Genomic DNA, 26,365 nt, shown 5'->3' on the forward strand with positions numbered 1-26,365 from the left:
TTCTTAAGACGATAACCATCAAAATAATCCATATAAAGGAGGAAAGAACACAATCCTGCTTAACTCCTGACTTAATACAAAACCAGTTGCTAACCTCATTTCCTACCTTAACCGCATCAGTATTATTCTCGTACATAGCACAAAGACTTCAAAAGACTGAATACTAACAAAGACGACCGAAAAAAAAATTGGTTTGGCTACTGAACGTTTATTTTTTTTATACGTTCCTACTCTAAAAGTATATCATGCCTCCAATACAGTCTTCCTATGAGTTTTCTTCAAGATCAAGATCTTAAAAAGATAACTATACAAAATTAGTCCAAAAAAACAGTGAATACTCTCGAAAACTGTGTTTGATAAACACAAGTTCTTAAAAATATTACGAGAAGTTAATTTGTAGTTAAATGCAGAAAAAAAAACACGTGTTTAATTGCTTCATCTAATGTGTCAATAAATAAGTATTTGAATACTGTGAAAATTAATTACTTACGTTAAATACTTTTAATTAATTACTCCCACAACACTGAAGATGAGACAAACTGGTGTTTCAGGTTATGTTATCCCATCTTTCTAAACAGAAAACATTGATACAAAACAAAAAACTGATAGCATAATTTTAAAATCAAGGTGTAAAAATCATCTATGAGACAAAGAAGAAAATCAGACTAATTGATATCCTATCAGTCTAAACAGAAGATACTAATAAATGGAATCCTACCGACAGTGTTTATATGCAGAAGTAAATATGTCTATTGAAAAACCAACCGAATCCACCAGCAATAAATATTAGTCTTTAACCAGTTAAGCACAACCATTGTTTTCGTGTTGCCTGATATTTGATGCCGCAACGTTCATTTCATGCATACAGCAGAAAACAGATTCGTTCCTGTATTTCAATACTAAATTCCATTTATTTTTTGTGGGAACAAATTTCAGACGAAACACCTTTTTTGGGGTGGGACGGGGGGTGGAAATATTAGTTTGAAAACATAGTGTAAGCTTTATATAAAAAAAGTCATTTGAAATTTTGGTAAAAATGTTAAAAACTCAGTTGTCGGGTGTGGGGGTTTCGAGAGCTCCTGCTGAATATTTATTTCCGGTGAATAGCCTCATTGCCTTTTACTGGACGGTCAAAAGTGTGGGAGAAATACCCATAAATATATCATATAAATGCTGCTCAATTACGAAATATCATTAAGCCAAGAAACGAGAGTAAAGTAGCTATTTGAAATCTTACAGAACGAAAATTTACGTTGGGAAATGATTCAGTTCGACACAATCCCAGTTATCAGCAAGTTGTAACACGATGTATCTTCGCGTAAAAATTCATGATTTCGTTCATAACCATTTTCTCTTGTTCGGTTTCCTTTCTTTTTTTGGGAAACCATTCATTTTATGAAACCAAACTGAAAACTGAAAATAAAGTATTTCAATAACGAAGGACCCCGGACTATTTCAATGGAAGACCCCATAATCACTTACTAAAAACAATATTACTATCTCCAGAATATAAACCTTGGCTAATTTAATAAAGAACGCCCAAAGATCTATTTTAGAGAACCTATTAATGTGATTAAAGTAAAGTAGACGATGAGCTTCGCTCTCAGACTTTATTATACAAAAGTAACAATAACACATATTAAATAGTTTGGAAGCTTTCTTTCAATCATGTTAATAGGAGGGGATTTTTTCAAAAATTAAGAAAGTTATAACCACTGTTGGGTCTATTTAATTGTGATAACATGTTGAACGGTTGTTGAGACGGATATGGTTGCTGTGACTGATACGGTTGCTGAGACTGATATGATTGCTGAGACTGATTTGATGTGTCAAATCCAATACCAGATGACAATGGGTCAGATTTCTTAGGGTTTTTTGAAGCTGACCCCAGCGGAGTCTTGGGGTTTACGCAATCCCAAAAGAGTTGAAATGGTTTCTTCTCAGGTGACTGGCTGTTCGTCTGCAAAGTTGAGGCTGGCTGGCCCAGGCCAAAACTACCACTGTTTCCATAGATTGAAGGATTTATTTCTAAAAAAAATAAGTTTCTTTTAAGCTTTTGAACGCAGAGACAATATAACCAAGGTAAACCGTCCTCTGGAATGAGGCATTCAGATAATTTACAAATCAGATGTCTATACTTGTAATAACCAGAACATAATTGGCATTTTCCATAATTTTTCACTTCAGTCATAGAAATATAAACTTTCAAATTGATTTTGTTTTCAGTGAAATGCAAATTATGTTCTGGTCTTGAGAAGACATGGAATCTGTTAATTTCTGCTTGTTTGACTTTACTTTTGCTCATTTTTCTTTGATGGAGCTCTTTACTTTCTTAATAACATGATTTGTGGGAAAAGTTTTGTTTTAGATAATTCCTATTCGCTTTTAATTGATTAAATAGAAAAAAAATAAGTTTTTTTTAAATGAAAGTAAGGAGCGACATTAAAACTTAAAACGAACTGAAATTACTCCGTATATAAAAGGGGTTTTTCCTCCTCAACGCCTCCCTCTCAGTAACCATTGCTATATGTAAACATAGGTCAAAGTTTGTAACTTGCAACCCCTCCCACGGGGACTGCAGGTGAGTAAGTCGTCCCCTAAGACATAGTTATTAGGTTTTTCGACTATGGTGAATAAATTGGCTATCTCAGAATTTTGATTTGATGACTTTGGGGAAAAAATGAGCGTCGGAGGGGGCCTAGGTGCCCTCCAATTTTTTTGTCACTTAAAAAGGGCACTAGAACTTTTAATTTCCGCTAGAATGAGCCCTCTCGCGACAATCTAGGACCACTTGGTCGACACGATCACCCATGGGGAAAAACAACAAAAAAAAACAAATAAACACGCATCCGTGATTTGTCTTCTGGCATAAAATGCGAAATTCCAAATTTTTGCAGATAGGAGCTTGAAACTTCTACATCAAGGTTCTCTGATAGGCTATGCTGAATCTGATGATGTGATTTTCGTTAAGATTGTATTAGTTTTAGGGGGGTGTTTTCCCCTATTTTCTTAAAAGAGGCAAATTTTCTCAGGCTCGTAACTTTTGATAAGTAAGACTAATCTTGATGAAAGTTATATAATGATATTTATATCAGCATTAAAATGAGATTTTTTATGTAACTATTGGTGTCAAAATTCCATTTTTTTGAGTTTCGGTTACTATTGAGCCGGGTCTCTTCTTACTACAGTTCGTTACCACGAACTGTTTGATATTATCTTTATAATGGAAAAAAATTACATTTTATATTTCTTTCTTTGTAAGCCATAGTTTGGCTTACTGTATGTATGTTGGCAAAACCTTTTCAACAAATTTCAATCCTGACACGAATGGTACTGTTTAATTAAGTTTAATTCCTCCTCAAGTTCACTTAAAAAATACAAGTTAATCACTCCCCAAAAAAATTATCAATACTTTTTGACAACATGGATGCATTTACACTCTATTGATTTAGTTAAATTGCTAAAGAAGATGTTATAATAGCAGTAGCCCTGAAAGTTTAAACTTAATATCCCCAGTCATTCGTAAGATATTGTTAGATTTCTGATTGGCAACCAGTGCACACACAGTGCCTTTTGATTTACTTTTAAAGCAACATTTCATTTTAAAGCATAATGGGTAAACTGCATAACTTTGGAGATTAACATACCGTATATCTCTAGAAACATAGTTACTGGACTTAAGATCATATTGGTAGCTATTATAAATTGCGCTGCCTATGATATTGCTCATATGCCCTTTTGAAAACCTTCATGTCTACATTTTTGTGGTTTAACTGAAATTTCCCTTAAACGATCCCTAGAAGTTTTACCTTAATACTCCTAGAGTCATCATTTACAGTAACAGTATTGTTAGCACTAATAGTATACACATAGTGCCTTTTGAATAGTTCATAAAACTCACTCTTAAAAATCTGACTTAATAATGTATTGTCATTTTGGATGTATTGCTTTGTCACCTTTTTGAAAATCTATATTCCCATTGTTCGTTTTGATTTATTTCAACTTCCACCTAAATATTTCTTGAAAACTTACCCTTAATACCCTAAACTTGTATAGTACCAAAAGACGTAGCAGCAGAAGGGCCGTCACGTTTTGGGGGGAGGGGACGCTCCCTTCAATGTTCTTAGGCACTTTAGCACTTTTTTAGAACGTCACCAAAACTGTTTGTTCAGTTAAATTAACACGTCCAACTTGGTCGAACTTGGTCGGCAAATGCAACAGTCGTTACTCACACCTGTCGTGATTTTTTAAATGATTCCACACCTTTTTATATGGTAAAAAAAAACAAAAACGCGACATGATATATATATATATATATATATATATATATATATATATATATATATATATATATATATATATATATATATATATATATATATATACCAGAATTCCAATCTCGCTCAGTAATTGTAGCAATTGTACAAAGTAATGCAATGATTTGCATATCGTTTGCGAAACGGACATTATGCTAATTATTTATTATTGCCGTACGCAATAGCACCTTCAGTTTCATCAACATTCCCTTCAAAACACACTTAAAGTTTCAACTTAATACAATCAATCGCACCTGAAGCAGTTTTGATGCTTCTTCTTGACAATCTGTGTGGATATAGTGTTTTTTGAACTAATTCTATACAATTCCAACATTAAATTTTTTTATCTCTAATGCCTTTAGCTTTAGTAGCAGCAGTAGTAGTAGTACCAGCAGTAAAAGTAGCTGCAGCAATAGTAGTAGCAGACGAATTAATAGCAGTAGCCTTACCTTAAGTGGCAGTAGCAGTTGGTAAAAGTATTAATAACAGCACCAGTAGTAGCAATAGTAGTATGAGTAGAAGCAGTAGCATTAAAAGTTAACATTGTCTTTTAATTACTTCAGTATACCCCGCAACAAGTCCTCTTGATTTCAACTTCGCACTCAAAACTATTCCTAAAATATTGGTGACACCACTTTTTGACAGCCTGAATACAGACCGTGTGTTGAGATTCAGTTTACTGTTCCCCCTCAAGATTCCTTGAAAATTTAACCTTCAGATCCTTTGGCAGAATAGTAGTTGCAGTAGCAGTATTAGTATCGGTATTACTAGTAGTGGTATTAGTAGTAACTGAACTAGTACTAGTAGCAGTAGTAGCTTTAAAATTTTGCCTTTTGGTCAGTTACACATCCTTCTCATCAATTTCTGGAAGTTTGAATCAAATATAATTAGCCACTGTTATGGTATTGCTGTTATCTTCTTTGGTAGCCTGATATATATTTTAATGCTCTCAGCCTTACAAGTATTTGCAATAGAAGCAGTGTTTGAAGTAAGTATAGAAATTGTAGGTTCTATTTCTTCTGATCTTAAGTTTGATAAGGCCTTTACTTTTCTTTCGAAAAAATTTTGGAAAGTTTTTTTCATTAATAAGAAGTAAAAGCTTGAAGTACAAACTAAGATTTGGATAACTTCTCATTGACGGTTTCTCCACTTATGTTCCTACTATTTTTAGTGCCCAGGACTTTCTATAACACAGATACTATACTTTTCAGTTTAATTTTAGTACACTCAGTACTCAATTAAAACACTTTCAAATATTTTCCTTACTTCAAAAGACTCTCTCACTCTTCGTGGTTGTATATCTTGGCAGGGGTTTACTTGTCCCAGTGTCTGTCTTTGTTTATTTGTATGTCTGAATCTGTGTGTTTGTATGTGTTTATATCTCTCTCGCTCTCTCCGCCTGTGTGTCTGGCGGCGTGTTGGCTTGTCCCTGTGTCTGTTTTTGTTTGTTTGTATGTCTTAATCTGTGTGTTTGTATATGTTTGTGTCTCTCTCACTCTCTGTGTCTATGTGTCTGGGTGGGTGTTCGCTTGTTCAAGTGTCTGTCTTGGTCTGTTTGTATGTCTGAATCTGTGTGTTTGTGTGTGTTTTTGTCTCTCTCTCTCCGTGTCTGTGTGTTTGTATGTGTTTCCCTCTCTCTCTCCCTCCCTCCCTCTCATTCTTCCTCTCTCTTTCTCTATCTCCCTTACTCTCTCCCTCCCTCCCTCTCTCTTTCTCTCTCTCTCTGCCTGTGTTTCTGATTGACTCTTTGCTTGTCTCTGTTTCTGTCTTTGGGTGTTAGTGTATTGATAATACCGCGTAAGGTTTCTATAATGCAGTAGAAGATTCTCATTATATCAGGAGTTTGATAGTGTAGTGTAAAATGTTTCATAATATCAGACAAGATTTTAGTAGTATCACACAAGATTTGGTAATACTTGACATTTTCTATCAATATCACAAGCTATATCATATGGCACACTTCCAAAAAACTACTTGACATAACCAGCTGCTAATAGCTTAAAAATAACTTAAAATGGCTAAATCAAACAGTTCGTGGTAACGAACTGTAGTAAGGAGCGACCCGGCTCAACGTGATTTTAAATATATAAGTTTCATCAAGTTTAGTCTTACCCATAAAAAGTTAAAAGCCTGAGAAAATTTGCATTATTTAAGAAAATAGGGGGAAACACCCCCTAAAAATCGTAGAATCTTAACGAAAATGACACCATCAGATTCAGCGTATCAGAGAACCCTACTGTAGAAGTTTCAAGCTCCTATCTACAAAAATGTGGAATTTTGTATTTTTTGCCAGAAGACAAATCACGGGTGCGTGTTTATTTGTTTTTTTTGTTGTTTTTTTTTCCCAGGGGTTATCGTATCGACCAAGTGGTCCTAGAATGTCGCAAGAGGGCTCATTCTAACGGAAATGAAAAGTTCTAGTGCCCTTTTTAAGTGACCAAAAAATTGGAGGGCATCTAGGCCCCCTCCCACGCTCATTTTTCCCCCAAAGTCAACTGATCAAAATTTTGAGATAGCCATTTTGTTCAGCATAGTCGAAAACCATAGTGACTATGTCTTTGGGGATGACTTACTCCCCCACAATCCCTGGGGGAGGGGCTGCAAGTCACAAACTTTGACCAGTGTTTACATATAGTAATGGTTATTGGGAAGTGTGAAGACGTTTTCAGGGGGATTTTATTTTGTTTGGGGGTGGGGATGAGGGGAGGGGGCTATGTTGGAGGATCTTTCCTTGGAGGAATCTGTCATGGGGGAAGAAAAATTCAATGAAAAGGGCGCAGGATTTTCTAGCATTACTATCAGAAAACAATGAAAAATAAACATGAAAACGCTTTTTCAAATGAAAGCAAGGAGTAGCATTGAAACTTAAAACGAACAGAGACTATTACGCATATGAGGGGTTCTAAAAATACTTTAGCATAAAGAGCGAGGTATTTAGGAGGAGATAAATACCTCGATCTTTATGCTAAAGTATTTTTAGTAATTTCAACTATTTATTCTACGGCCTTTCTGATTCAGGGGTCATTCTTAAAGAATTGGGACAAAACTTACGATTTACTGTAAAGAGCGAGGTATTAACGAGGGTACAAACCCCCTCGTATACATAATAAAAATATAAGATTATGAAAGTTTGTTACGTAAGTTAATTCTTAAGTTACGTATATTTTTTACTAATAAAAACATTCGTTAAAAATTCAAAGTTCTAGTTGCCTTTTTAAGTAACCAAAAAATTGGAGCGCAACTAGACCTCCTTCTCCACCCCTTATTTCTCAAAATCGTCTGATCAAAACTAAGAGAAAACCATTTAGCCAAAAAAAAGAATTAATATACAAATTTCATTTTAATAATTTATGTGCGGAGAGCCAAAACCAAACATGCATTAATTCAAAAACGTTCAGAAATTAAATAAAAAAAACTATTTTTTTAGCTGAAAGTAAGGAGCGACATTAAAACTTAAAACGAACAGAAATTACTCCGTATATGAAATGGGTTGTCCCCTCCGCAATCCCTCGCTCTTTACACTAAAGTTTGACTCTTTGCCACAATTCTACTTTTTAAAACAATTAAAAGCTTTAGCGTAAAGAGCGAGGAATTGCGGAGGGGACAACCCATTTCATATACGGAGTAATTTCTGTTCGTTTTAAGTTTTAATGTCGCTCCTTACTTTCAGCTAAAAAATTAGTTTTTTTTATTTAATACCTTAAAAGAGTCCAACAGTTTCTGAGATCCAAAAAATTTTGAGTTCCAAAACATTCTGAGTTAAAAAAATGTAATTACCAAAAACTTCTAAGTTTTTTCTAAAAAGAAATCTCGCTACAAAATCTATTTTTCTAATAGGAGAAATTACGACTGCCCTATCTATATCATCTTTATTTTGTATTTTGATCATATCACAGGTGAATTCTTTTGGTTTTAAGCATCTTGTATGCTATTTGGGAAAAAGCCCCAAAAATATCAAGCAAAAGAAAATCTCACTATGAACATTATTTTGGTAATAGGAAAAATCAGATTAACACATCTATATTATCTTCATTTCGCATTTCGAAAATATCACAAGTGATTTTTTGTTTTAACTATATTTTATTTCTTTTTTAGACGTGAATAAAAAATTGAATAAATTTCTTAGTTAAAAAAACAAAGAAGCATAAAAGTTAAAAAAGATATAAAAATCAAACTTTAAAAAAAGTACAAAAAAGGGAGGCAAAAAGTTGGGGAAGTGTCAATGGGGGCCCTGGAGGTTGGAACATGGATGATCAAGGGCTGTCGTATCATAACCTAAAATACATACAACTTTATCAATTTCAATGTTGTGCCTCCCCCATTACTAAACGTTATTTTCAAAAGACAGAGCATTTATTCATATAATTGCCATGACTTGAATATTAAGTATTATAATAACTGAATATTGTTTTATTGAATGAAGATCGAATATTTGCTAATCATGTACTGACAGGAATTTGTAGGTCATTCATTCAAAAGTTTCGGCTACCTGTCTGGACAGCTAGTTATGCATTTCGGTCAATGCTTTACTTTAGTATAGGTAATCTTTTGCCCGAATACGGTGTGCTGTCTGTGGTATAGGCTAGCTTTAGTGCCCAAATAACGATTTGCTGTCTGTACCCATATTTAGCACACTACTTTTCCCCTCAAAATTTCCTCAAAATGTTTTAGGAAGCTGTAGTAGTAGTCATAGCAATAGTAATGGTAGTAGTTACAGTAGTTGCAGCAGTGTTAACGAGTAAATATTACCATTTTGGTTAATCGATCACCCCTTTGTCATTCCGTTAAAATTCCAATTTAATATCCCTAGGAGTTCCCAAATTACTCCCTTTTGACAACCTCCTTACATTTAGTACATGTTCATTTAGTTCAACATTATCAAAAACATTCTTATAAAGCTTCACCTGAAAGCAGTTGGCATTAAGGGACATCAGATCAAATCAAGATCAAACTGGCCCATTTTTCTTGAGCGGAATGTAAACATTGTAAACATATGTAAACATTGGGTGAATAGCAAATATTACAACAATTTTCCCAAGGATTGTGGTGGCTTACATCCCCAGAAACTTAATCATTATACCTTTTAGCTACGTTGAAGAAAATTTCTGTCTCAAATTTGATTTTTACTGAAGGAAACCTGATTGCCCTCCAGTGACTTTTGACTCTTTAAAAGGGCACTAAAACTTTCTGTTTCCAATTAAATGAGCGTATTTCTAAGTTTTTGTGACGACCCCATCTATACGAAGTGCCTCGGTAAGAAGAATTGTGCATACTACGTTCTTTATGTAGGCATTTTTGTTACACTGTTTCGTATAAGCTTACGTCTCTCCCTTTACTTATAGCTTAGAACCATAAATTAATTGACAAATAAATCTACCTTGATAGTTTGGAACGGAGTACATCTGGTTATTATAGTCTTGGCCGGGTAAGCCAGCAAAATTTTGATTATTTTGTGCAGGATATCGTTGAAATCTAAGCTGAGATGGGCTTCGTTGGCCAGAAAATGATTGCTCTTGTCCAGCACTTGGCCGTGAAGATATTAGCTGGGCAGTATTCCAAATGGACGGAAATGTATCTGCACCACTCTGGAAACTGGGCTGTCCGAAAGTTTGTGGTTGCTGACGACTTGAACTAGAGTACTCTTGTGTACTGTATGGCTGACGAAAAATGTTTGAATTTTGGAAATTTTCGGAACTTGGGCCAAGAGAGCCATGGGGATTAATGGAATTCCAGAATTGTTGAAATGGTACTCTTTGCTGCTGGTCTTCATACGGTAAATATTCTAAAGTTAGTCGATTTGGATCAAAATTACGGCTCTCTGCATGGAGTGAACATATTGACCCTAAAAAAGGAGAGGGATAAGGACATATCCTAATAAAAATTGTAATGAAAATTTCAAATATATATATATATATATATATATATATATATATATATATATATATATATATATATATAGATAACTTCGAAGACCACACTGCCTTTCCATGACGAAAGTAAAACAGTTCAAAATAGGGATGATACCTTGTTGCTCTACTTCCGTAGAGCAACAAAGTGGGGTTTATAAAATTCCATGTACTTGTGGAAGCTCTTATGTGGGACGTACTAACCAGAATTTAAGAACGAGATTGCTACAACATCATAATTCCATTTCATCGTCTATAAAGCAAAATACCAAACCTGAAGATTTCACGTCGGCCCTCTCGGAGCATATCTTTAATTTTCCAAATCATTTTATTTTGTTTGAAAATGTTTCTTTGATTTCTAGGGACCAAGGTTTAAAGCAAACTTTCAGGGAAACAATCGAAATTAAAAAAATTCTATTCAAGAATAATTCCATAAACAGAGATACAGGTGAATTTGGATTGAACTCAATTTATGATAATTTACTGAGGTCAAATAAAGTAAATATCACTTCACCTAAGAGCTATGACCTCTGTCCGCGTAATACGTCAGTTAAATCTAATGAACCGGAACCAAAAAGGTCAAGGAGATTTGCCTCGGCTGTTGCATTGAAAAAAATAAGAGCAATAAACTATATGTAATTAGTTTATTAGGTATAAATTTTGTTTATTTTTATTCATGTCTTTTAGTTTTACTGCTGATGATGAACACTGTATATGTGTTCGAAATATCCAGTTAAATAATTTTATATTTCACTGTCAATAAAAAGGTATCATCCCTATTTTGAACTGTTTTACTTTATATATATATATATATATATATATATATATATATATATATATATATATATATATATATATATATATATATATGTATATATATATATATATATATATATATATATATATATATATATATATATATATATATATATATATATATATATATATATATATATATATTGTTTAAAAGATTTACTTTTAGACCCTCTGATCCACAAGTGAAACTTTTCTTCAGTTTCTCTTAGAATTATGCTCTTATTTATTACGGATTTAAATCTAAAACATAAATGGCAGAGTAAAACAAAAGGAAGGGACAGAAAAGTGCAAAAATACAATATATAAAAATATTAACCTTTTTCATTTTCAGTACCTTTTTCACTGAATGTCTTTTTTTTAATCCTATATTCACAGCGTGAGGTACTTAAAGGTATCTCGAAATTTAAAATGTCTATCTAATCTTATTTTGATGAAGTCAACGGAGGGATTAGCAGGAATAACATACCCAGAAGATTTTTCCAGGTGGAAGTGCAACGCCGGCTGAAGCTCCTCCTCAAATAATCAGTTCTAAGCGTGTCCTCCTTTAGATAATTGGACCAGGCTTTGTGCCTTCACGTCTGCCTTTTCAGTTTGAGATAGGGGGAACAATGCGAGAGAGCTCGTTCGAGGGAGGCGAATTCATATACTTGAAGAAACAGCCATCAACACTACATCAAACCTTTTATTTAGAGGCTGAAACGAGTCCTGTTTAGAGGTGCCGCCCACCCTGCTTCCCACCTTTTGAATCTTTTGGAGTAGTGCTAACAGCGTTTTCAAGGCACCAGCATATAGAGGGCATCCATTTTCAACTGTGGGTTTGATACTGGACTTTTAAAGTGGGTTAATCGAAAAAGAAGGTTTTGCCAGTGAAAACTTCCTCTAAGCATTCTTCTGCAGGAAGTTCTCACCCGATAATGGTGGTAATTCAAAGATACATCAGGGGAGCAATGAACCCCCAGTAGACGAAGCTCATTGACACTCTTGCAGTCTCATTTTTGGAAATGAAACTGGGGTGTTCACGCGCCACCTTTGATCATGTAATTTTTGTTTCTTGTACTTTTATTTTGGATGTATTAAAATTGATCATTCATGTATCAGACCACTTATTGATTTTATAAAGATCCATCTGTAAGGAAAAGGGAGGCTTATATTGGGACTTCGTGTTTTGGGATGGCTGAGTGTGTCGTGGTATCGTCAGCAAAGTGATGCAAAGGGTTTCCAAGGTTATCTCTCATGTCATTTATGCAGATGCCGTTATTTTATTAAAATATTAATGGTGCCCGTGACAAGCTTCTAGATCTCGAAAGGATTTTTAGTTGTTACGAAATTGTATGTTTCACTGAACACCTTCTAAGTGTTTTTAATGTCTCACAACTAGAGCTCTCGCGTAACCACATGTCCTTTTTTTGGCCTGCCAAACCGAAAATCGTCGTCCATCCGGCGGCCCAACAATTGCAGTTAATAAGAAGTTTTCTTGCTCTCTTTTTGAATCTTCCGATGCATATGAGCATAGGGTAGAAAAGGTTCAGAGAAGAGCCACTAGGTTAGTCCCATATCTTCAGCATATTTCTTATCCGCAAAGACTTTCTAGGCTTTGAATCCCGTCGTTGAAATTTCTTAGACGTCGTAGTGACCTTATAAATGTGTTTCGTATGCTTAAAGGAGTGGATGATGCTGATCCAAATCTATTTTTCAAATTTGGCCATTATCACTCTACTCATCAGCATGATTACAAATTTTATCCTCCAAAACCACTGAAAAAACAGGTCAACTATCTTTCGTTAGTAGAGTTGCCGGACCATGGAATGGTTTGCCTTTGGAGATTTTCGAGGCAGATAGTGTTCGAATTTTTAAGAGTACATTAGTAAATACGCCTTTTCATTTAGACTCTTTTGTTGTGTAGTTTCGTGTTATTTAGAAGTTTTTGCAGTTTATTTTGTTGTTGCCAATTTACTTTAGATTAATATTATGATTTTGTGTTTTTGCGACAAGCATTGATGCTTACCGCTATTTGTAATAATAAATAAATAAATATATTCTTTTGTTTTGATATGTACGCATATTCCAATGAACTACCGAACTGAGTCCTGTTACCGTAAATTTGCCACAGCTCGTGCTTCAACTTTAAAATCCATTCGTAGAGTTGGGTCAGGAAATAAGTCAATATTCATTTGCTGTGATTTTAACACGGATTTAAAAAATGAAAATGCGCCGCTTACTCAATATTGTTTTCTTCCCTTCCTGGTGGCGGTTTTCTGCTACTATAATCGAAGCCGTTTACTCATGTGCACAACTCTGGGTTCACTCCGAATCGGATTTCGTTCTAACACACGCCAAATAGATACAGGGTAAAATGGTTTAAATTTCAAGTGACTTTCTAATAAGCGATCACTTAATTTTTTTTTGGTTTCGACTTCCCATTCTCTACCTCTTCATATGCAAAAGCCTAAGTGGTCTTTTGAGCCTTGCTGGAATCGTCTTGATTTCTCTCTATATTAGAGAACATTATATTCCATGTTCTCGAAAATCCGGATTCCATTTCGACGTTTATGTACGTCCATAAATAGGAACACTCGGAATTTGGTGGATTTACTTGGTGGAATTAGGTCATTCATTGAAGGTCACTGCTTTAGTCTCTCTTCCTTTAACCAAAGTTCAAGTTGAGAAACATAAAAAAAGGTGGAGTGAAGACGTTGAACTTTAGAGTGCTAAAAATCGACACAAGCTCTGATTTCGTATTTGGGCCGACTGTGGTTATCCAAGGTCTGGTAGTTTATTTCAAATAATCAAATATACGAATTGTGTATGTAGAAATTCTGTACGGCAATGTGAATGGCCTCAAATATGCAACCTTCGCAGGATATTAAAAATAATACCCAGCTATTTGGCGTCACGTGTCAAAACTTACCTCGAGTTCTTCATCCGAGGACAATCCGGTTGAATTAAGCTCTTGGGAAAGTTGTTTTTTCTCATTATTTTTATGACGATCTATCTCCTCTTGACATAACATTCAGATTTATACTTTTGGGTCATTTTACCAAGTTAGATCATTCCAAAAAATATATCACTTTCACACCAGCATCTATCCAGGCACATATTTGCCGTCTTAAGCCAGGTAAAGCATTGGGTTGAGACAGCCTGCAACCCGAACATCTGATTTACGGGACGGTAAAATTGTTTGAACATCTTTTTATTTTATTTCAGTCTTGTATCGCCCAGCAGGATATTCCTGATGTGTTATTTTAAGGTCTAGTAACGTGCATTTTTGAGGAAAAAAAGATCCGAAATCCTGTGACTCGTATATATCGATTACTGTATGTTCGACGATTGGCAAGCTCCTTCAGAAGCTTATCTATAATGAAATTAGCACGAAACATGATCATAGCGACACCCAATTTGGTTTTCGGGAAGGTCTTGGCGTGCAGAACGCCCAGTTAATTCTTCTAGCGATTCTTGAAAGGTATAAAAAGGCAAAAAGTAACCTCTACGTTTGTGCCATTGATATTTCAAAAACTTTTGACTCCATTGTTCACTTCAAAACAATTCTGGCCCTCTTTAGAAGTGGGGTTAATCCATTTTTTACACCTGCTTATGGCACCTGTATCAGAACTCCTTAATCCAGATATGTTAGCAAGGTACTGTTAGTAATCGTATTCATATGTGCCGTGGTGTTAAGCAAGGTTCTGATCTTATTCTGGCAATATTTAATAACTCTATAAGAGTAGTCACTCGTCAAAAAGTTCGTAGTAACGAACTGTGGTAAGGAGCAACCCGGCTCAATAGTAACTGAAACTCTTAAAAATGGAACTCTGATACCAATAGTTACATCAAAGGAATTGTATTTTAATGCTGATTCTAAATATATAAGTTTCATCAAGATCAGTTGTACCCATCAAAAGTTACGAGCCTGAGAAAATTTGCCTCATTTTAAAAAATAGGGGGAAACACCCCCTAAAAGTTATTGAATCTTAAAATCACAATCGCAAATCATACCATCAGATTCAGCGTATCAGAAAACTTTATTGTAGAATTTTCAAGCCCCTATCTACGAAAATGTGGAATTTCTATTTTTTGCCAGAAGGTTCTAGACAAATCACGAATGCGTGTTTATTTGTTTTTTTTCCCAGGGATGATCGTATCGACTGAGTGGTTCTAGAATGTTGCGAAAGGGCTAATTCTAACGGAAATTAAAAGTTCTTGTGCCCTTTTTAACTGACCAAAAAAATCGGAGGGCACCTAGGCCCCCTCCCACGCTCATTTTCTCCCAAAAGTCACCCGATCAAAATTCTGAGATGGCCATTTTATTCACCATAGTCGAAAAACCTAATAACTATGTCTTTAGGGACGACTTACTCCCTGGCAGTCCCAGTGGGAGGGGTTGCAAGTTACAAACTTTGACCTGTGTTTACATATAGTAATGGTTACTAGGAAGTGTACAGGCGTTTTCAGAGAGATTTTTTTGGTTTAGGGGGGAGTGTTGAGGGGGGAGGGTTACGTGGGAGGATATTTCCATGGAGAATATTATCGTGGGGGAAGATAATTTCAATGAAGGGGGCGCAGGATTTTCTAGCATAATTTGAAAGAGCAATGGAAAAATAAATATGAAAAGTTTTTTCTACTGAAAATAAGGAGCAGCATTAACACTTAAAAGGAATAAAAATTATTACGCATATGAAGAGTTTACCTCCTCGTTATACCTCACTCTCGACGCTAACGTGTTTTTAGTAATTTCAACTATTTATTCTACGGCCTTTGTAATTCAGAGGTCATTCATAAGGAATTGGGACAAAATCTAAGCTTTTGTGTAAAGAGCGAGGTATCGACGAGGGTTGAACCCCCTTATATACGCAATAAAAACATACGAATATATAAGGTCGTTACGTAAGCTAATTCGTAAGTTACGTATATTTTTTACCAAAGAAAACGTTTGTAAAAAATTTAAAGTTCTAGTTGCTTTCTAAAGTAATCAAAAACTTGGAGGGCAACTAGCCCTCCTCCCTCGCTCCTTTTTTCTCAAAATCTTCCGATTAATTGCAATTAATGAATATGCAAATTTCGTTTTAATTATTTATGTGCGGAGAGCCAAGATCAAAACATGCATTAATTCAAAAACGCCCAGAAATTAAATAAAAAAAACAAGTTTTTTTAAATGAAAGTAAGGGGCAGCATTAAAATTTAAAACGAACAGAAACTACTCCGTATATGAAAAGGGATTGTCCTCCTCAACGCCCCGCTCTTTACGATAAAGTTTCTTACTGTTTTAAAAATAGAGTTAAGAGAAAGAGTCAAACTTTAGCGTGAAGAGCGATGCGTTGCGGAGGAAAAGCCCCTTTCATAAATTTTGTCCCAATTCCTTAAGAATGACCCCTGAATCACAAAAGCCGTAGAATAAATAGTTGAAATTACTAAAATTCTTTAGCGTAAAGAGTGAGGCATTAGGAGGAGGAGAGCCCATCATATGCGTGATAATTTTTGTTCGTTTTAAGTTTTAATGCATCTCCTTACTTTAAGTTGAAAAAACTTTTTCATATTTATTTTTTCATTTTTTTTTTTTTAAATAATGCTAGAAAATCCTGCGCTCCCTTCATGGAAATTTTCTTCCCCCGTGACAAATTCCTCCATGGGAAGTTCCCCAACAGATCCCCCTCTTATCACCCCCCCCCCCCACAATCTAAAAATCCCCCTGAAAACGTCTGTACAATTCCAAATATTCATTATCCATTATAAATAATCCATTATATAACCATTATAAATGTAAGCACTGGTCAAAGTTTCTAACTTGTGGCCCCTCCCACGGGGACTGTAAGGGAGTAAGTCGTCCCCAAAGACAAAGTTATAAGGTTTTTTGACTGCGCTGAATAAAATGGCCATCTCAGAATTTTGATCCGGTGGCTTTGGGAAAATAATTAGCTTGGGAGGGGGCCTAGGTGCCCTCCAATTTTTTGGTCACTTAAAAAGGGCACTAGAACTTTTAATTTCCGTTAGAATGAGCCCTCTCTCTAGACTCTAAGACCACTGGGTCGATATGATCACCCCTGGGAAAAAAACAAAACAAACAAACCAACAAATAAACACGCATCCGTCATCTGCCTTAAGGCAAAAAATGAAAAATTCCATATTTTTGTAGATAGGAGCTTGAAACTTCTACACTAGGGTTCTCTGATACGCTGAATCTGATGGTGTGATTTTCGTTAAGATTCTATGACTTTTAGGGGTTGTTTCCTCCAATTTTCTAAAATAAGGTAAACATTTTCAGACTCATAACTTTTGATGGGTAAGATTAAACTTGATGAAACTTAAGGAGCCGGGTCGCTCCTTACTACAGTTCGTTACCACGAACTGTTTGATAATTCAAATTCATACGTTCTACATACCGAAATAATATGGCTGATAATTCAATTCCATTTATTTGTTTCTGTTTCAACCTATAGTTGCTTAGCTTACAGCCTTTAGAACTTTTCAACTATGCTGAACAAAATGACAATCTTAAAATTTGATCAGACAAATTTGGAAGAATGGAGTTGAGGAAAGCAAGACTAGCTGCCGTCTGATCTGTTTAATCACTTAAAAAGGACACTAGAAACCTAGATTTCCATTGAAATTGGACCTCTGTCGATCTTTTATGACTACCGCTAGCCCTAGCGCTTGAGAAAAGGCACCAAATGTACCGTTTGTAGTTGCATTTCGCACTTGCATATGGTAAAATTCATTAAAAGCACATTTATGTGAGCTTTAAAATTTATATGAGCTTTAAAACTATCAAAATTAATAAGCTAAAAAACAGCCAGCCAGTAACGAGAAGACAGTCTTCCGGCAGAGATTGAAGTTGACAATTTTCCAGTTGACTTATGTTACTCTGTCGTCAAATAACTCAAAATCGTTTTTGAAAATATTTTGTTGAAAGGAGCTAAATTTTCAATAGGTGGTGTTATATAGCAATTTGGTATTATGTAGCCTATTCTATAAAAAATGCTCAAAATTTAAATATACTATTTTTAGGCTGTATTATTATTATTACCTAGGTACTATTGCTAGCCTATGCAATAGATTAGGATGGAGGAAGAGGGTGCGTAGCTTTATTGGCTGCAGGCGACTTGACCCTACAGTGAGTGGGTAGTCGTTATAGTAGCAGTGTTATCAAGGGCGCACCGTAAGGGGGATGGGGTAGCGTGTTTGACCGCCTCCATATTTGTCCGTCTAGTATAAATCATAACAAAATACATACAACAATTTTTTGACACACTTTTTAAAGTTTTATTTATCTTTAAAATGAAACATTAAGCATTTCTTTATGATGTTCCGGTAACTCATTAGCACTGGTAGGGAAAAAAAGGGAGACGCATCGGCCCTGCTTACGTAAAATAGTGATTTTCCTTGCTGTTCAGGGTGGAATACTGTAATTCTCCTGTACAAAGCTTTCGACTATGCTGGTTTCAACAGTGCATATTATATTTTGACCTGACACATTATTAAGGGTTTCCGGGTCTCTTTCGATATCAAATTTGTTTTTTGCAATAAAAGTTTACTTTTAAGATTAACCAGAATAATAGTTACTATTCCTGAATATGTGTCAGATGGCAATATTTTTCGATAGATAGTTTGTTTTTAAACTCATCATCTGGTTACTGTGGTCTGTGGTTTGTTCTTTACCAAGTTAAAGCTACTGCTACAAGATACAACCGTGATTAAATTAAAATATTAAGTTTTATCGACTGAAAGTAACGCTAAAGAGTCATAAAACTTTAAAAAGCTTCTCAATTCTTTTTTTTATTCTACTTAAACATCCTTTGCGTTTTAGAAGTCGCTTTTAAAGAATTGGGACAACTATTTAAATTTTGCATAAGCAATGAGGTATTGAGAAGGGGGCACTCCCTCTCGTATACGGAATAAATTCGGTCTGCTTTAAGTTCTATTGTTCCTCCCTACTTTCAGTTGAAAAAATTGTGTTTTAATATAATTTCTGAAAATTTATCATAATCCGCCCTCCACCCCTCTTCTTGTAAAATCATCTCATAAACAGTTCATTGATGAAAAGATCCTCCCATGTAAGACTCCTCCCCTCGAAAAATCTCCCTGGAAAATTCCATTCTCGTGGAAAATTTTGTCTCTAAAACTCAGAGAAAAGGACACACTAATTGTAAAAAAAAGTTTTTATTCTAAAATTATATTTTTTTCATTTGCCTCAAAAAATTATAAAAAAGAACAAATCAGATATATAATAACACATTTTTGATCATTTAAAACTTTATTCAAGTCCAACACTTGATTCGGTTTAAAAATGGCCGTGTTTTAAAAAAGTATGGCGGTCTGTTTCTCCATAAATGAGCGCTAACATTTCCACTAACACAATTTTTTTTAACAATACGGCAAATAAATAGCGGATACTGGACTTGAGCTTAAATTTTCACATATAACAGTAAATTTAAATCTAGTCAGTATAGGAACAGGCGGAACCAAATTTTGGGCAAAATAAATATTTATTTGTTTTACCTGTATTAGCCTACGCTAGCTGTGTCTGACATACTATATTCATTTCGTACTCTATAATGTGTAAATGTGTCATAGTTCCCTAAGAAAATATTAAAAGGCTCTTTTGAAATGCTTAGTGGGTTAGAAAAGAGTAAGTCATTTTTCATCCCAGCCCCATAGCTTTTCTGGTCTCTGATAGAACCATAATACTTTTTTTTTACTATGATATTATTTTGTTCATTACCCTCTGACCTAACCTGGTATTAGGCACCTGTGCCGAATCCTAACCCTTTATGGGGTACCACCTTCATGTTGAACAAGCGCTAATGAGGTGCATTCTGTTACCGTTCCTTGTCCAATGATGCATTTCAATGGATTTATAAGTCTTGTCAGGCTAACTAACCGGCAAAGCTTCTTTTACCTGGTTACGATTAACTATAATAAAAAGCCTTGGACAATAAAAACCTTTTGTAGACGATCCTTAGCACGTCCACCAACTATCCAAACAGACATGTTAACGCTGGCCCACTGCAATGTACATGGTCTCAGATATAAGTTAGACCAGCTCCTATAGTTAGTGAACTTGGTCAAACGGTCTATCATGAGACCAATCTCTATCATGACATGCACAGCCGTGAGATTGCCATACGGGGATACACGAATCTCAGGCAAGATCGTGAACGTAGTGACGGCACTAAATACGGAGGAGGAGATGTTGCTCCTGTTATCACTCCTGTTAGACTTATTCCTCCTATTACAACGGAGGAATACCGTGTAAAACCCTTTAAACTATCAGATTACCAGCTACCTTAAAGCCTCCCTCGAATATATTTGGGAAAAGCGCACTGTCTGCAGTTAACCTCCATGGAGACCTCAATGTCCTTCACAGTGTGTGGCTTCGCAGCAAAAATAGTGACAAGGAGGGACCAGGCTTATATGATCTATCTATCTCACACAGACTAGAACAACTTATTGATTTTTACAAGCATCTCTTCCTTACAGATCCCCCTGAATGCTTTAAAATAGACGCTCACGCTTTTACAAGTTACCCCGTTGCCGTCATTGCACGAAACCTTTGTATCCTGCCTCCAGTAAAACATGAGTGGACAGTCTGGTTATAACAAAGAGGTGATCAGGACGGTTTAAGAAACACTCTTTGCTCTCAGCAGTGGAGAGCCTTTTCCCTCGAAAACCCAGAGAAAGCTACAGAGAAGTACCAGCAGGCCATAATTGACTCCGTTGGAAAACATATCCCCACGAGCAAAGGTGCACAAGTGATGGTAATTTCAAAGAGAGAAGAGGAACGGATTGCATTTGTCAACGCCCATAAGGGTGCAGTTTATGTAATTCGGCAGTCTCAGATTTAGTATAAGAAGAATCGTCTAGGAAGCTTTACCGTCGTCCAAGGAGACTCCTATTCCTTCTTTACAGATTAGCGGGACTGTGGTACAAGATCAACAGGAAAAGACTGGACTTCTCGCTAATGTTTTTGCTGGATTCTTGAATTTGGATGACAGTTTAGAATTGCCAAATTTCTCGGACCAAACCTGTACTATCCTCGATCATGTGAGTTTTTCTGCCCATAAGATCCTTCGTATTTTGTGGCATCTTGATTTGATCAAAGCCACAGGTCCTGACAATATACCAAATGTTGTTCTCAAATCCTGCAGCACCGAACTAGTGGAACTATTATCATTACTTATATTTTCTTTACTTACTTATTCTTATATGGATATACTTTCGCTCCGGAACCTTTCCACAAACATGGAAATCTACCTATGTTATACCCTCTCTAAAACCAGATGATGATTCAACAAGTGTGGGCTCCAATAGCTCTATTAGCTTCCTTTCCTGCATTGGCAAAGTCTATGAGAGTGTCTCCAATATAAATTTTTAACACTTCTTGGAATCAAAAGACCTTTCAGGCGACTGCCAATATGGATGTCGGAAGAAGACTGCCTAGCGTCTAAGCTACAGGAATGGAACGAACTTCTGGCAAGAAAGTGCGACAGTAGGTTACTGTCATTCGATATTTCCAAGGCTTTTGACAAAGTACGGCACCGTGGCCTGCTAAAGAGACTCCGTGCATGCGATGTTCGAGGATGTCTGTTAATTGCTTTGTTTCAGATCGTTCATTGCGGGTTTTCCTCGACAGTTTAGTTTTCCGAGCATATATTTATGCTCAGAATATATTTATGGTTGCCCCCTATACAGAAAAAAAAATGCACTAAAGAGTAGTATAAAAAAATGAAAAGAAAAGCAAAAAGGTACAGACAAAAAACAACAACAAAAAAATACGCACAACTCTTGATAAATTTAACTTTCAAAACTTTCCAGCATCCAGTTCCGAAATTTTGTGAAAGGGTATGTGACTACCTAATTTGTCCATTCAGCTCACTGACTCCATTAAAATATCTTTAGATAAAATAAAATTTCTCCAGTCAGGTAACAATGGGTTCTTCTTATGAAATTATTTAATTCTAATGATGTATTATGAGAAGTGCGGGTACTTGAGCTGTATGTCCCCAGCAGTAGAAGGCCTATAGGCCGGCTGGTACCTATACATCTCTTCCATCTCACTCCCGCTCTCTTCTGCGCATTTCATAAATATTACTAATCAACTCTTTATTATTGTCATCTTCATGCTCTAGTACATGTCAAACATTATAAGATTTTATAATTAGCGAAGCTAAGCACTTGATAGAAGGCAAGTCAGTGGAAAATCGATAATTCTATTGCAGTGGTCGGCAAATCTACGTGACAGTTCGTCCATTTTTTGAAAAATCTAAAAAAAAACATGCCGTCGTGAAAGGTAACTATTACGAGTCTAAATGGGGATACTAAAGAACAGCGATCGGATTAGCTTTTCATCAGATGCAGAGAAAAATTTCCATGTAGGTGTCAAAAACAACACATGTGGTGCGAAAAACGCATTCTATGGCCGACCAAGGGTTCTCTTATCAAACTGACCCTTTACCTTGGCTAGAAGACCATAATCTTTTCTTAGTTTCTCTTTCAAGTGAGTGAATCAAGTGAGTTTTCAAGTGAGTTTTTTACTGTTTTAAAAATAAGAATTGAGAGAAAGAGTCAAACTTTAGCGTAAAGAGCGGGGCGTTGATGAGGAAGCAGCCTCTTTCATATACGAAGTAATTTCTGTGCGTTTTAAGTTTTAATGTCGCTCCTTACTTTCAGTTAAAAAAAACTTGTTTTTTTTATTTAATAAGGAAAAAGAATTGCTAATAACTTCCTTTTCTTTCAGTACTATCAATGATTTTTCCTGGACTGTCAGAAAATAACATATAAAACGTTGATCCCTGAAAGTTAGGAAAATGTTGTTTCCTCTTTTTTTGTTTTCATTTTTGTAATTGTGTGGAGATCTTCTCTCCTTTTCTTTTTATGTTATTATTATTGCAGGTTACTTTTTTCCTTCTTTACTGTTAGAGGATTTATTTTTTATTTTTTCAACAGTAGTAGGGCACCAGAACATTCTAGAATACTTTTCTAAGAACTCATTTAAAAGGTAATACTTATAAATGTTGTTTCCTCTTTTTTGTTTTCATTTTTGTAATTGTGTGGAGATCTTCTCTCCTTTTCTTTTTATATTATTATTATTGCAGGTTATTTTTTTCCTTCTTTACTGTTAGAGGATTTATTTTTTATTTTTTCAACAGTAGTAGGGCACCAGTACATTCTAGAATACTTTTCTAAGAACTCATTTAAAAGGTAATACTTATATTTGTTCGCGTAGCATAAATTTGTCTTGAAAATGCCATTATAAATAAGCAATTGCAAAAAAAGAATTTTTTGTCCTTTAGGGTTGGACAGCATTTGAAGCATTAATAGTTTATCATTGAACTCTTCATGGGAAAAAAATCCTTAACAAAAAGTTGAAATCACCCTGTTGAATGCTCCCCCTCTAGCCATTTTTTCCGCTCTAATACTAGCCTAGATGAGTGGCAAAGTTATTCGTTTGTTGAATTTATGCCAATAAGAAATCAAACTCAAGCAAACGACATGCTTTAGACATAAGTACTGACTACAAAACTTCAGATGAAACTTTAGAGTGCAAATTTGAAAACACGTAGAAAGTGCACAGTAAAAAATTAATGTTTTTTCTGAGATTCAAAACTTAATCCGGAATAATGCTAAAAACTATTTATTATATTCATTCTAACCATAAAAGTAAATTACAAAAGACTCAAGAATGCCCAAGAAATAGCTTAAAGCTCCTACTACCCCCATAAAACCCCCATATCTAATTTCGCCTTCTTTTTTTCCAGGGCTAACGATGCACTGGGAGGTCGTAAGAGAGGCGAAATATGCAACAATACAAAGCTTTCGCAATTAATCTTTCATTCCCCATACTTTCTCAAGGCTTGAAAACATTTTATCACATCGCTTCGACACGGAAAGAACTGATCTATCCTCATTTATTTATTATCCACTTTTCAGTTCAAATATTTTGAAAGGTAATCGGTTAATAAAATAAAGTACGATAGTTCGGATTTTCCAACAGAAATCTGGGAGACAACTCCAGCCTATGAAAAGGGTTAAATTCAAAAGGAAGTGTTTAAAATGTGTAGCATTAGATGAATAGCAATATTATTCCTTTGTTGGATTTGAATCAACAAAAATCAAAATCAAGCAAACGACATATTTTAGTCCCAAGGACTAACTAATAACCTTCAGGTGAAGTCTGGCCATATTTTGGCACTTCGAGTTGAACATTTTGAGTAGATATTAGATGGAATTATATATGGTTGTGGAAAGTCGGAAGAAGGTTCTGTTGAACGTAAATTTTAAGTTCTAACACCCTTTTACGATTTGAGAGCGATTTAAAGGGAGAGGAATGAGTGATTTCTTCACTTGTCCCCTCTATTGTCCTATAGAGGAAAACTGTAATGCCAGATGGAAAGTCCATACCGTGAATCCCATAAGAATTGAAGGAAGATACAGAGACACATTTTTCATTTCAGAATTACAGTAGGCTCTTATGATATGAAATAAAAAAGAAGTTTTGGTATGAAAAAAAAAGGAAAAAAACAGGCTTTTATTCAAACAGGTGGGAAGAGTAACGTTGCAATTTAAAATAAAATAAATTGTTATGTGTATTTTGGAGGAGACTACTACCCCACAACAACACACTACTAAGTTAAAGCTTGAATATCATCCACCAATAATTCAAAACTAAAAACTTTACTTATGTGTTTCAAAAAGCCTCTTATAACCTTTTGGTTTTGCTGTCCAAATTTGCTTGAAAATTTACAATGTAAGAATTTATGTCGACCAAGTTAATACCATCACTGTATCGACTGGTGACCTTTTTGGAGTTTGTTGATTTTTTCGTTCCCCTTATAGTTATTTGATGCTTGAAATTGTTAACTTGTCTCACTTCGTGATTAAGTTGCTTAATGCTTCGCAACTTAATTACTTCGTGACTAAACCTCTCTTAACTCACCCCTCTTACGATCTCCCATTGTCTCGTTGGCACCTCGTTCCCAGAATACATCATCTTTGTTTCTAAAAATTCAGTTGTGGAATGCAGATTTTAAAAGTAGAATTGCTACCGCTCCAAGTAGAAAAGTCTCGAAACCAAGATTAGAACATTGGAAGCTTTGTCAGTGATGACAATGGTCAAACATGGCTCTGAAACATGGGCTCTCCGAAAAGTGGATGAAGATTTGCTAGATTTTTTCCAGAGGATTGCCTACGGATTGTTCTGGGTATCCAGCTCAATTGTCCCGAAAAAAAAATCTTGAAGAAGAAATACATCTTGAAGAAATAAAAAACCTTGAAGAAAAACATCTCGATGGAAGAAAAAATCTTGAAAAAAAAACAGCTCGAAGAAAAAAAAAATTTTGAAAACAGACTATATTGAAAAAAAATTTAATGAATGATCTCAAAGAAAGAAAATCTTGAAAAAAAAGTTTCGAAGAAAGAAAAATATGGGACTGACCGTATTTCACAACGGATGTACGAAAATTGTGGCTCAATACTACTTTCTAGGGCTGTAATGAAAGAAGGATTGAGATGGCTAAGGCACGTTCTGCGATTGAAGCATGACAGATTTTCGAAGATTCTCCTTTTAGGCCGACCGTCTAGGACTAAACAGAAAGCTGGTCGTCCGCGGTCGGGATGGGAGAATATCATAAATAAAGATTTAAAGAAAATGGGAACTTCCCGGGAGGGTGCAAAGAGCGCTATGGATAGATTGGGATGGAGGGAAGCGTGCGTAACTTTTTTTTACCTCTTGTGGTTTGTGCTGAGATGAGTTGTTAGTAGTAGTAGTAGTAGTAGTATTAATCTTTCAACGAAAGATTTTACATGTAATCTCTTAATCTTTGTGTACAATTAACCTCTGGTGACTTATACACTCCATCTCTTAGCCTCTGTGTACACCTAATCTCTGGTGAGTTGTACAGTTAACCTCTCAGACAGAGCTGGAACTTACCTAGAAAAATGATTTTTATCCATATTAGATGTTCCATCTTTTGCTGAGACTGTATAACCTCCTCGTTTATACGTCAGCTGGTTAATTTTTCTCAGTGCTAATTGTATGAATGATTCCCCTTTACCACCACAATTTACAGACTGTTCTTTCATTATTTAATAAAAAGACGAAATCGATGTTTTCAATGAAGGGAAAACTTTTATACCTTGACATTCATTTCCTGATTCACAATTTAAATTGTTTTTGCTTCTCTTTTCCCTGTTCCTCAAATGGTTTAGAAAAACTTAACATCTTTCGCATATTAATTATGGTTTATCTTTCCAAATTGTCGATGACTTCCTTGATTATTGATGCATTTATACTTTCTTTTTTCTTTATTAAAAGATATTTGCTTTCCCAAACCGTCA

General features: G+C 35.2%; 1 protein-coding gene across 1 annotated transcript; it reads right to left on the reverse strand.

Annotated features, from left to right (window-relative positions):
- Positions 1-1,596: 1,596 nt before the first annotated feature.
- On the reverse strand, positions 1,597-26,142 carry LOC136036722 (uncharacterized). Its single transcript, XM_065719070.1, has 3 exons — positions 25,959-26,142; positions 9,694-10,158; positions 1,597-2,028 (listed from the first exon to the last, which is right to left on the reverse strand). Exons 1-3 carry the CDS (start codon positions 25,993-25,995, stop codon positions 1,691-1,693), a joined length of 840 nt encoding a protein of 279 aa, XP_065575142.1. The 5' UTR covers positions 25,996-26,142; the 3' UTR covers positions 1,597-1,690.
- Positions 26,143-26,365: the final 223 nt, after the last annotated feature.

Source organism: Artemia franciscana, chromosome 15 (assembly GCF_032884065.1).
Source record: "Artemia franciscana chromosome 15, ASM3288406v1, whole genome shotgun sequence".
Classification (NCBI taxonomy): domain Eukaryota; kingdom Metazoa; phylum Arthropoda; class Branchiopoda; order Anostraca; family Artemiidae; genus Artemia; species Artemia franciscana.

Coding starts and splice junctions, on each gene's coding strand:
- LOC136036722 (XM_065719070.1), bottom strand. CDS start 25,995: ATGGAACATCTAATATGGATAAAAATCATTTTTCTAG. Junction 10,159..25,958: donor GATAAAAATCATTTTTCTAG/GTAAGTTCCAGC, acceptor CTCCTTTTTTAG/GGTCAATATGTTCACTCCAT. Junction 2,029..9,693: donor CTCCGTTCCAAACTATCAAG/GTAGATTTATTT, acceptor TATTTTTTTTAG/AAATAAATCCTTCAATCTAT.